At 49.5% G+C, this 12,357-nt stretch overlaps 1 protein-coding gene across 1 annotated transcript; it reads left to right on the top strand.

Annotated features, from left to right (window-relative positions):
• The first annotated feature begins 7,640 nt into the window (after positions 1-7,640).
• PRR22 (proline rich 22) lies at positions 7,641-11,122 on the top strand. The gene has a single exon (XM_048831188.2). It carries the CDS (start codon positions 7,645-7,647, stop codon positions 8,809-8,811), a length of 1,167 nt encoding a protein of 388 aa, XP_048687145.1. The 5' UTR covers positions 7,641-7,644; the 3' UTR covers positions 8,812-11,122.
• The last annotated feature ends 1,235 nt before the right edge of the window (positions 11,123-12,357 follow it).

Here is a 12,357-nt window from a genome sequence, read left to right as displayed (position 1 = left end):
AAAGGCCAGCCCAGAGTTTAGCTCCTCATAACATGATCCTTCCTATCTTTTCTTCCATGCTTCAAGGAGTAGTGAAATAGTCAGTATTGTCATTTAAAGTATTATCATTGGCATCTAAGATGCATCCATGGAAATGAATGGGGCAAGTCACACATCAGAAGGTTTGTTTCAGGCTCTCTGCAAATTCAGGCAGATGTCGCTACCTTGGTTAAACTCAGATCATGTTTTAAAGGTTTTCTTCGCAACCATAACAGCTAGAAACTACCCTTTAAGAGAGAAAACGAAAGCAAAGACTCTGAAGAACAATTTAGAGAGCTGTCCAAATTCCCCTGGCTAGTCCTTGATGCCCCTGAAGGGAGCACACCCCACGCTTTGGGAAACGTGTTAGTAACAGGTACCCTGTAGGGCCATATTCTCCTCTCACCTACTCTGTTGATGACCCATCCATTCATGTTCTCAGCATCACTGGCTGGAGAACATGGACTTGAGTGGCAATTCTGAACTACAGTATTGAGTATCAACAACTGCCTGGTGGACTACAATACACCACACTTGTTACCTCCCCCTGCAGTCGCAGCCGGATTGAGGCACTTGGTATGGAGCCCTGCCACCCATTAGAGACCTACCCCCTGCTTGGGATGTTGATTGCAAGGGTTGCCCACACAAGAGCCCTCTGGTGGGGCAATGGGTGGCCGACCACCAGCCTCCAGCTGGTCAGGAGTGCTCCCTCCTCCCTGACTGAGGGACACCCCAGCTTGCTGCTGCCGCTCTCCTTTTGGTGGGCTGGGGACCTTCCTCCTGCCTGCCCTGCTGCGCTCGACCTTCATGCAGGCAGGGATCCCTATGGGATGGGGCGGTCCCATGCCCCACACTCTGGCATGGGTCCTTATAGGACTGGGGAGGCCTCGGTGCCCTGCACAAGCAGGGGGGCCCTGTGAAAGAGGTGGTAGGAACGCGTCTCCCCCATCAGGGGGTTCCCAACAGAGAGGTCAGGCCATGGGGGCCTCTCCCCATACACAACCAGCACCACACAACCCCTGGGGTAGGGGGATCCAGGGGCCCCACAGGGCCCTCTGCTCCAGGAGCGTCTGGCTGTGCCTCCTCTCTTTCCACTCCAAGAGGCCTCCTGGTCCAGTCTGTCTGTGGAGCCTGAGCCCTGAGGCTACAGCAGCCAGGAACCACCCCTCACAAGCCGCAGCAGTGGCCTGGGCTCCCATAGCCAGGTACTTAACCCAGCCGGACCACAGGTAGGCCTGGCACCAAGCCCCAGGCCTGGCTCCCCTCTTCCCAGTCAGCCAGTCAGTGCCCGCTGTGCCCTCAGCCCTTTCCTCCAGGGAGGGACCCAGAGGGGGCTGGGGAAGAGCCCATGGCAGAGTCACAGGAGAAACCACCATCGTCTCAGCAGGAAGTACAGCAGCCTCTGAGCAAAGAGCCCAGCCCGGGTGGGAGGTGCAGGGCAGAGAGAAGTGGGGAGACCAGTGTGGGGGAGACTGCAGGGGAGTGAGGGCACCTTCTGCGAGAGGCCAATGGCAGAGACTTTTGCTATGGGGGAGTGTCTCTCCCCCATCTGGGCTGCAGGCGGGGTTGCCAAACGTGAGTGCCACTCAAGATGCAGGCCACTTAGCAGTGCTCTGTGGGTTACCCTGAACTGCAGGCCGTGGACCAGAACTCAGGCCCTCCTGCTCCAAAAGTAAAGACCCTGCTGTACCAGCTACAGGAGGATCTACATTAGCAGCGGGGGGCCTGTGACACACAGCTGAGCAGTTCTCATCCTGTCCAGTAGAGGGCATGGCTATTCGAGGCCATCAAAGCACTTAGATAATTAATGAAACCGCCACACCACCCTTGCGCGGAAGGTAAATCTAATCCCACCCATTTAGCAGATGCAAATGCATGCACAGAGTGGCCAACTATTAACAATGGGGGATGGTGGTTATTTTGGAATAGGGCGATTCTTCATGGACTTCTCCACAACAGACCTGTTTTATTCAGCCTCTGCTAAAGGAGAAACTTTTATTTATGAAAAACAGGAACAAGTTGCCGTTAATCCTAAAAACCATTTTCAAAAATCTACCTATTGCACAAGATTCACTTCTCTGCCAATTTTTGAAGGAATAGACAACAGAGCTGAGGTCGTTTGGGACAAAAAAGTACCAAATTTCTAAAAGGACCCATTTAAAAGTTATTTTTAACTCAAACTAATGAAGGGGTTTATTTATAAATGCATTTGGTACTCAAAGTGCTGCAACTTTGAGGATACAGGATATTTTTCCTACAAAGAATACGAATCTCTGCTTTAAATGCAAAATTCAGCTCAGCTGTAACTACAGAGCCATGGCTGGCATCTCCCGAATAGTAGTCTCCATGGGCGAGGATAATCTTGGTAGTCCAATGTGTTGTAAATATAGGGTTATTTTCAGAGTGGGGTGACACTGTAGAGAAGATTTTAACTAATTGTTTTGCAAAATTATCTACAATCTTACTTCACCCAATTCCATGCCCCTGATCTTTCATTTCTGGGGGGGGGGGGGGGGGGGGAGGGGAATTTGCAGAAAGAGTTGATTTGGAAACAAACAGGTGAAATCACTCATTTCACTTTGTTAGTTTCTTTTTTGCAGTGAAATGGAGGTCACTCAAAGGTTTCATTTTTGTTTTGAAATTTCACAAAAAATCCCCATGAAAAACTACAAATTTAGAATTAATCATGAAATGCAAAAAAGGTCCATTTGTAGCACTTCCCCATCTCTGGGCCTTAATTTCCCCACCTGTAAAATGGGATAATGATTCTGACCCTCCTTTATAAAAAACTGAGAGCTTGATTTTTTTTAAAAAAGCACAATAAAAGCCACCTAGCATAACAATTAATACCAGCTGCCTGAGCTATAAAGCCAACGTGTATTCAAGGAATTTTAATTTTCCTCTTACATATTTAAAGACTTGTAAAGAAGGCAAATAGGAGCTGTAAATCTATCCTTAACACCCAAATTTGCACAATCCCTTGCAGTGCTTAAGGCGGTTAGCAAGATGAATTTATGTGAGGACAGTGCCATCCTCTGGCCCCAATTGTTTATTAAACTCAGCTGCTCAGTTCAAGCATAGGAGAGCATCTGCCCTTTGGCTGACCATACTGAATCTCACTCTTTAGGGCGTTTTAGTGGCTAAGCTCCTAGACTGGTGCCCATTTATGATCAGGATTAGCTGACGGATACGTTTATGTGGTCTGCAAACCTTGGGAAAAATTACTTGTGAGCATACATTTTTTTTATTTCTATCCCTCCAAGTTTTGAATCCCTGATTTTGCTAGAGGCCAACCTTCTTGCTAGGGAAGGATGGGCAGATTTGACTGACGCTCACCTCCCCCATTTCATGCCTTTGTTTATAGCTAATGTTACTCTCCAGATAGAGAGTTTGATTTTCCAAGCCTCTTATCACAGTCCGAGATGTCCTTGGACTTGCCCCCAGTGGGTGCCAAAGAAATGAAACTCCAACCATTATTCTCTGAATATACCAGTGTCAGGCACTTTATCAAACTGTACACATCATCCCTGCTCATCGGGCTCTCTTCCTCCTCCCAGCCAACCAGCCGTATCAGACTTGTCCAATGTATCTAAAACTATTTTCCACTTAGAGCAGGGATTTGTTTCCTTTGCAGAGTCTGAAGAGTACAGGGTATGTTCTCTAAAATTAGACCACTTACTCTAAGTACTGAGTGGATTTTCTGAGTTCATTAATTAGTCAGGTAAAATGAATATTAATTTTTTTTTAAAGTTGCACTTCATCAGATCTTGGTCCCTGGTAATTTCCACTGCAGCATTTTCTAGCTGCACAGAGAGGTGACTCTTAAGTAGAGCGGGTGCAATTGTGTAGTTGGTGGTTTATTTTTAATTCTTTAGGATGAACGGTTGGTTTTTCTGCTGTTTCATTGCTGAAAAGTAAGTTTCTCCTTACACAGAGGCTGGCACATAAAGTCTCCTTTAGAGAAACTCACCTTATTTTGTAATGGCCACCATCAGCCAATGCTCTCAGTGGAGGGAGACCTGAAGTTGCCCTCAGTTAAGATGATCGCTTCCTCCCATTGCAGTCAATGGGAGTGAAGCCAAGGTGCCCTCAGTGAAGACGACAAACCTCTATGCTGTCTGGTGGCAGGCTCTCGGATGCGTCTAAGACTCGCTGGATCAAGTAGGAGTACACATTTAAGAACATTTGCAGCAGAGTTCATAAGAGCGATTATCTGTGCAAAATACACAGGAAGCTGGAACTGCTGGTAGAAGGTCTTGTTGTGTGGTGTGTAAGACATCATAAAAACTCCCTAATGACATAAAGGTAATAATATTAAATCCTCCTATGCCAAAGTCTTCTCTCACCCTGGCCAGTCAGGCCACCATCTCCCAGCCTTGCAAGGATCTTCCACTACCCTTCCCCTCCGCAGTCATTCAGTTCCATCCATAGAATAAGCAGAGCCCTTGTGAGGTCACAGGTCTATGGGATGTTGGAGTGAGCCAGGTCTCCAGAGGGCCTGGGATGTGGGGAAGCTCCCAGCTTAACACAGCAGAGCCACCTGCCTGCTGGACCTCAGGCAGAGCAATACTAAACACTCGGGGGGGGGGGGGGGGGTGGAGCTGATTCTCCATCCACTCCCACCAGGGCAACTCTATGGACTGCAGTGGGTGCATCAGTGTAAACTAACGGAGAATCAGACCCCTGGTATTCAGGGTCAGGGCCACTGATCTCACTGCCCACTTCGCCGAGTGGCCTCAACCAGGAAGGAAGCTCTTGCCTGCTGCCTTGGGCAAAGCAAAGGAACGGAGATGGCAGCTACGGAGCATTCATTCAGAAGTGGCTTAAGCCCATTTTGGCCTCTGCTCCCTCCCAAGGGCAGGGGTGATCTACATGGGTTACTATCCCACCCCTAGAGATGAGCTCTTGGGGAGCATGGAGGATCGTTAGCACCCACCAACCCCTTTGGCGTCCTGCACTCCCAGGGAACTTGGGGAAAAGTTCCGTGGGAAGAATGCAAGCTTGTGCCAGATACCGCTGAGAGAGAAGCTAGAGAGAGAGTGCATATGGGGGCTTGCAGAGGCAGGTGAGCCGGAGTGAGAAGATGGGGCAGATCTTTACCTGATTAACTAGCTGAGGTGTTGAAGGATTAAATGAAGATGCAACACATTCGTTTTATGCCGAGCGGCAAGAGCTAGCGTTTTGCGTGTGCCACATTAAAGCCGAGGCACCCGTTCTCATCTCATCACCATGCCCCATAGGTCACACTTTCGCCAACCCTTGTTGAAACATCTCATGGCAACACCACCCATTCTCCCCAGACAAGGCAATCCCAGGATCAAACTTTTACTCCCGGATTTTTTAAAAAAAGTTTCCTAATATAAAACTCAGATAGTCATTACCTTTGGAGTGACCTCTCTCAGCACTTTTAGGGGACTTAGAACCTCAGTTGTTACCTGGAATTCTGTCCTGAGTAACCACCAAAACAGAACTTCTCAGCCATGGCAACACTAGAGCCAAGTGTCCTAGATACATCCAAAGAGCAGTCGTGTAACCCGACTGTCCTTCAAACTGACACAGTAATGACGCAGCAACCAAAACTGTTCTACCAGCAACACGATGCTTATGTTCCCAGACCCTCAGATCAATCAGAGAGCCAGTCAAACCAGCCACTTCAAACATTTGTCCTTCCAGACAACCCTGTATCCGTAGGTAAGATAACTAATTCTCTGTTCTTCTGTCTATTCCTCTGTTAAATTCTCCCCCTCAGATTCATCAGTCCTGGGTATTCTCTTCAGGAAATATACTTCTGGGTTCTCTCCTTTTCATTCTCTTCCAATTTTCTTTAATCCTTTAAAGTTAATAATGTTACACCCTTTCAAAATATTCATCAAATAAAGTATCACTTCATAAAGGGGACCTTGTGACTTTTCTGTGCTACTATTTCAGGACCATCCAACCTGTACCATCCCCCAAGTCAAGAGAAAGACATTTTCACAGTACCCCCTGCAGGTATGTTTAGGGCACATACAATTTAAAGACATAAGAATTAAGACTGGAATTTTCATAAGAGCTGGGCACTGTCCAGGGGTGCACTACTCACCATTGGAGCGCCTCCTTGTGGTCCCAGAGGAGGATTAGTTCTGCATATCGGATGCCTCTTCCTGCCAATTCTCTCTCAGGACTCAACTGCTCCCTCCTCATGGCTTGGTTCTCCCCTTCTGGGAGTGCAGACGAATGGCTCTCTGTCCCAGGCAGTCTTCCAGTTCACTGCCTCAATAATGCCACTTCTCCACTGGCTGGTAGGGGAACCCAGGCCCACCCTCTTCTCTGGGTTCCAGCCCAGGGACCCTACACTCAGCAGCTAAGGTCTGCACAGTCCCACACCTTGCTGCTGTTTCCCTGGACTACTTCTTATATTGCCTCTATCAGTCTATTTGTCTACCCTTCTCCAGGCATGTCCTTCTCTCCAAGCCTAGCTCCCTTCTCTTCCTAGTCTCAGGGAAAGTGACTACAAACCTCCTCCCTATAGCCCCATGCTGCCTTCAGCTGTCTGACTTCATATAAGCCCTGGCTGTTCTGCTCAGGTGAGCTTCAGCTTTTAATTAGTCCTCATTGCTCCCTGGCTCCTCCTCCAGGTGCTGCCTAGGCAGTTAATTGGCCCATCTAGCCACCTTAACCCCTTCAGGGGCTGGTGTGGACATCCCATCACAGGCACCTAATGCCCTTTGCAGATCTCATCTGTAAAAGATATCAAAGGGTGCTGGGCAGTCAGCTACCTGGTATCTGGAGAGAAGGTCTGCTTTCCCTTACGGTCTCCTGTTGGTTGCTCTTTCTTGTACACCCTCTCTGGCGTGTAAGCTCCCCTCATTTTGCACATGCACACACACCATCTGAATGGTAAATCAGTGCAAGCTAAAGTGCAAGTGTAAAACTGTGGCTTAGTCAACACTGAAAAGTTAGGTCGAGGTAGCTATATCAGTCAGAGGTGTGAAAAAGTACATCCCTAACGAACAGAGCTGTGCCAACCTAACCCCCCCGTGGAGATGCAGCTACACCAATGGGCAATGGTCATTCAGGGTGGGGGTGTTCCTACACCCATGGGAAAACCCCTTCCGTCAGCGTAGGCTGTGTCTACACTACGGGGTTGGGCCGGCACAGATACAGCAACCTAGCTATGCCCATCTCATCTTCGTAGCCTAGACACACCCTGTGATGTCAACGGCACCTGCATTGTGATCAGTTTACACCAAACATGTAACTTACACTGTTCACTGGGGCCCAGAGATTCCATGGGAACTGCACCTCTGACTCCAGACTGCATTTGCCCCAAATCCCAGATCAGTGCAAGTTACGCTATGTTTCCACTTGCACCGGTTTCAGACCAGATGTGTACCCTGTGTGTAACTTATTCTCCTACCTGGGCCACAGCAGAACTTGATCCTTTGTGCCAGACCCTTAGCTGGTACACACACACAGCCCCATTGAAGTCAACGGAACTACACCACCAATTTACACCAGCTGAGGATCTGGCCTTTGGCAGGTCTTGGCCGGGGGTGAGTCACATGCTCCCGGAGGATTTATTTACTCATCGTCTCTGGGGGTCGCCACAAATGATGTTTTTATCTCCGTTGCCCAGGTTTCCAGATGGCACCCTGTGGGTGCTTTTTCGATCCCCGGATATATCGCATAGAATGGGCAACGACCAATTTCGTGCAACCGTCCATTTATAAGCTCACGGGTGGATCAAGTTCACCAAACGCTTACCTTCTGGACACCCACAGATACCTCAAGAGTCCTGTCCAGACAGTCCCCTACCCACCCTTCCACCCGATCCCAAGCAACCCCCAGTACATCATGCCTTATTTCAATCAGGAGGGCCCTGCTAATGGGACAGAACAAGTTAATTTGGTTCCTCACCCACTCCATGACTCTCCATTTCTTGAGATGCCTCAGCCCCAGGAAGAAGGTCAGAACAATGACAGCAAACTGCCCCAGCTCCTTCTATCGCTGCCTGGACTCAGCCAGAATGAGCAGGGCCTCCAGATAAGCCCCTACAGCCACCTTAAGGGTACGCCAAGTCCCCACAACCCGAAGTGTGAAGGGTTTGATGGTTTGCAGGTGGAGGGGGAAGAACTCAAAGAAAATCACATGAGCCAGAACCTCCTATTGAATACACAGATCCCAGACACTTGCATCGAAGATCAAAACCCTCTTTCCAGTCCCAGTGTTGCAAACGCGCAGGTGATGGTGAAGGCAGTGTCCTGTCCTCTGCAGGACAGCCTCGGAGCTGAAGCCAGCACAGTGCTGGACACAGAGGAGCCCTTCGATCTGCCTGAGAAGGTTTTGCTGGAAGATGCGATGAAGCTGTTTGATTGCTCTCCAGCTAACTCGGACTCGGAGGTTTCCAGAGACAACCTGAGCCGCACCCTAGCGTCCAGCGAGAGCGAAAGCAAAGATTGCAGCTTCCCGTGTGACGACTCGTCCAGCGACATACGGTCACTCAACCTGCCTGATGAGCTGCTGTCTTTTGACTATAGCGTGCCCGAGATCCTAAACACAGTGACAAGCGTGGATTATTTCTATGACCTCAAAACTTTCAATGAGGACCCCAAGTGGGATTTGGAGCTGGTGCTGCAGCCTCCCCAAACCAGTGGGTCGCTCCAGGGCCCCAGGCAAGAGCCTCAAGGAAAAAGGAAGCACAGCAATGCATCCACTAAGAAAGGAAAGCAGAAAGACAGCAAGAATAAACCTGCCTCTACACAGGGTAGCAGCACCCCAGACAGGCAGGAGTGCCCGGTGACAGGCACCTGACTAGCACTTTCGGAGCAGCTGTGCGGAAGCACAACTGGGCTGGAGCAGGGCTAGGTGGTTGCAGTTGGTGACTGGACCATCCCACTGTTATTCTATTAAAAGCGATCTATCCGGAACCCCAATCTGTGCCCGCATTTACAAGAAGGTTCTAAGTGTGTCACACACACTGCGGTAGAGGGGAAGGAGATGAAAAAGGGCCAGGTGTCTGCAAGGGTCATTAAAACCCGCAGACCGAGTCCAACATCAGGCATTCATCATTCCCAGATATTACAGTTGGTCAATGAGTTACAGGTCTCTTAGACAATATATATATGTATCTGTGCATGACTAATGCAGACTGTTTCTTTAACTGCCTTTCGGGGATGCATTCAGGGCTGGTTCCCAGAAGTGCAGAAAATCCCTAGGGAAATTAATTGGCTTTCCTTCTTCAAAGAAAGCAGGTTTCAACAAAAACCGGCGTCAGTCAGTGCAAAGGGGGGATTTATTCCAGTCGCGGGTGCCTTAAGCGCCTGCAAAGTGGGTGTGTCAAGTACAGTGCAGGATGGTGAGATTAGACACCCCCATTGGACAACCCCCTTGGACCATCCAAGGTGCTGGGCTGTGGAAAAGGAGGCCCTCAGTGAAAGCACTGAAGCCGGCAGTCCTGCCCAGCCCGGAATGCATGGCAGTGGATTGCCAGCTGGGGGTTCTAACCCACGCTGGTCATGGGAGTGTGGATCCAGCAAGCGGATCGTGGGGAGATGGCAATGGAGCACCAGGCACAGTAGTATGGTCTCAGAGGGCATGATGACTAGACTCGCTGTAACTATTACAGAGCTCCCTTCGAATGAAGTTTAGAGGAGCTGGGTAGAGACGATGTAACCCCCACTTCCATCCCACTCTGCTCAGAGTGTAAATTAGTTCTCAGCAGCTCCTCTATGCCCACCCCTAGGATCTCCTCCTCTGTGACTCCCCTTCACCCACGTGCCCCACAATTGGGATGCAACTGGTCACATCATGGGCCCTGGGCACACAACGAGGCCCCAGATCCTTGGTGCTGGGCCGGGCGGCAGCGTCTGGTGTGTGCAGTGGGGAGAGGATATCCCTTCTTCCCCTCTCGACGCAGGACAGAGGTAGTTGAGAAGATGGGGGCCAAGGGAAAAGGAGGAAGAGGAAGTAGCTGCGGCCGCTACTGCTTGGAGGCTGGGGGAGAGTCTGCAGGTGGCAGCAGGTGCCTCTGCCGGAGTTTGCCTCCTGCTTCTTACTAGCTGGTTCTGGGGTGCAACCGATCATGCATTTAAGGTGTGAACGCTGTGCTGGCCTGGTGCATAGATCACCCCACTGCAGAGCCTGGCCGGGGTGACTCAGCTTCTCTCTGCTGCAATGTTGGAGCCAGTGAGGATCATTGTCCTTGGTGACTTCGCAGTCCATGCAAACAATGACTCGTGGGGGTTAGTTCAGTATCTCAGGGCTGCCACCACAACCTGGGGGCAGAGCCAGCTGTTTTCTGGCTCTGCACTTAGAGCAGGCCACAAGCTGGCAGTCACAGAGCAGGTGGAGGTTACATCCTGGCCATGGGCAGACTGTTCCTTCACTTGGTGAGAGCCTGTTTCCTGGGCCATCCTCTGAGATTAAAGGAACCAGTCCACTTCCAGGGGGTTCACGGGCACCTTCCTCCGAAGCATCTGGAACTAGCCCCTGCTGGAGACAGGATAGTGGACTAGATGGACCACAGGTCTGACGTTCCCTCCTTCCTAGAGTACTGCTTCACGCAGACACCTTGTTACATCGCCATTCAGAAGCCAGTGCAGACTCCCGACTGGTTTCTAGGTGGGATTGATAGTGCCAGGTTTGATCCATAAAGCCCTGAACAGTTTGGGACCTCGCTACTCCTTACATCTCCATGCTACGCCATCACAGTTGCAATTTGCAGGGGCCCAGAAGCCAACAGGCCCCCAGCTTAAGCCGGTGGCAGGGGACATCTTCCATCTAGGGAGCCTAGATGTAGGTACTCACTCCTCCTCCTTTGTTCCAAAACAGCCCAGAATGGATGAGCTCCAGACTCATCTTGTGCCCCAGCTTTTCCCCAGAGGGGCAAGTTAAGGGATAAGGGTTGGTTGGCTGGAGGAGCCAATTAAGTTGGGGCAGTTCAGTGAACTGGGTGATTTATATTTCAAAAGATGGGGTCAGTGGGCAAGTGTTTATGTGAAGATTATTTCTATAGCCATATGTACATTATACAGCTTTGCTTTACAAGCACCTAGGACCCTGGAGAGGTGCCTTATAACGCCAGATAAAACTGTATAATACAATAAAATCACTTGTTTTCAACCCTGTTCCCAACATTGCATTTCAGATGGCCTCTGCTTCTTTACCCCTCTCCAGCTCTCCTACAGCTGCCCCTTAAATAGGTACCTTTGTATGATTTGCATCAGATACACAGAGTCCCATTACTGTCATGTTTGTAGTCGGGCTGCTCACAACATTAATTCACAAACTGTGTTGAAAGTGGGAAGTTGTTTCCAAGTCGCAGGCTTTGAAACAGCTGCAGTTCTGGTTCCCCCAAACATACCTGTTTATAATTTACCAGGTTTTTGATAAACAAAAAAAAAAATCCAATAATTATTTCAATAGCAATTGCACGTGTGTCGTGCACCCTGGCTTCTGCACTCATAGGGTGGGTTTGTAAACACAGTTGTATGTGTTCCAGCCTAGGCTCCATTTGACTAATATTTCCTGTGCCTGTCTTCTTTGGACTGTAAACTCGGTAGGGCAGGGACTGTTTCTCTCTGTGTTTGAGCAGCCTGGGGCCTCACTCTGAGTCAGGAGGTGACACTATCATTCAGAGATGCTAGAACTCAGGGTTGAGGGGGTGCAGCAGCACCCCCTGGCTTGAAGTGGTTTCCATCATATAGAGGGTTTATAGTTTGGCTCTCAGCTCCCCCACAATACACATTGTTCCAGTGCCCATGATTTTTAAGTGAGGTAAAACTTAGGCTATGCCAGACAAAGGGGTACAGTAGTCTGGAAAGGTTGAAAACCACTGAGTTAATGGACTTTTCCTCTTTGGAGAAGTAGTGGAGGCTCATGCTCCAGATGACCTGGTTTGATCCCCACCGATGATCCCAGCCGGGGATGCCATTACATTAAGCACCCGCATTAGGACTCCATGGGGAAATCACGTGGTTATTTGCACAGTTGTCCTTTGTGCATACGTTCTATCTACACTATGATGCTGAAGCACCAGAGGGTAGACGCTTCCTTCTGCAATGGAAGAGGTTCTTCTACTAATGTAGGAAATCCACCCCCCCACCCCGAGTGGCAGGAGCTAGATTGACAGAAGAATTCTTCTGGGGGCCTGGCCGCCTCTACACCCGGGTGTACAGTACTCTGGGGTGTGAATTTGTTATACCACTGAGCAATGTAGCTCAGGCAAGTTAAGTTTTAAGTGTTGACTAGCCCATAGAAAGCACTTTGTAAAACGATGCAGAACCCTTGATTGCAAAACTAATGATTTCAACCTTACTAGAGTCCTGGAGGGTAGATAATTAAGTACTTATCCATCCC

This window comes from Caretta caretta, chromosome 25 (assembly GCF_965140235.1).
Source record: "Caretta caretta isolate rCarCar2 chromosome 25, rCarCar1.hap1, whole genome shotgun sequence".
Classification (NCBI taxonomy): Eukaryota; Metazoa; Chordata; order Testudines; family Cheloniidae; genus Caretta; species Caretta caretta.
Note: the sequence above shows the minus strand (reverse complement) of the source record. Positions and strands in the feature narration are given on the sequence as shown.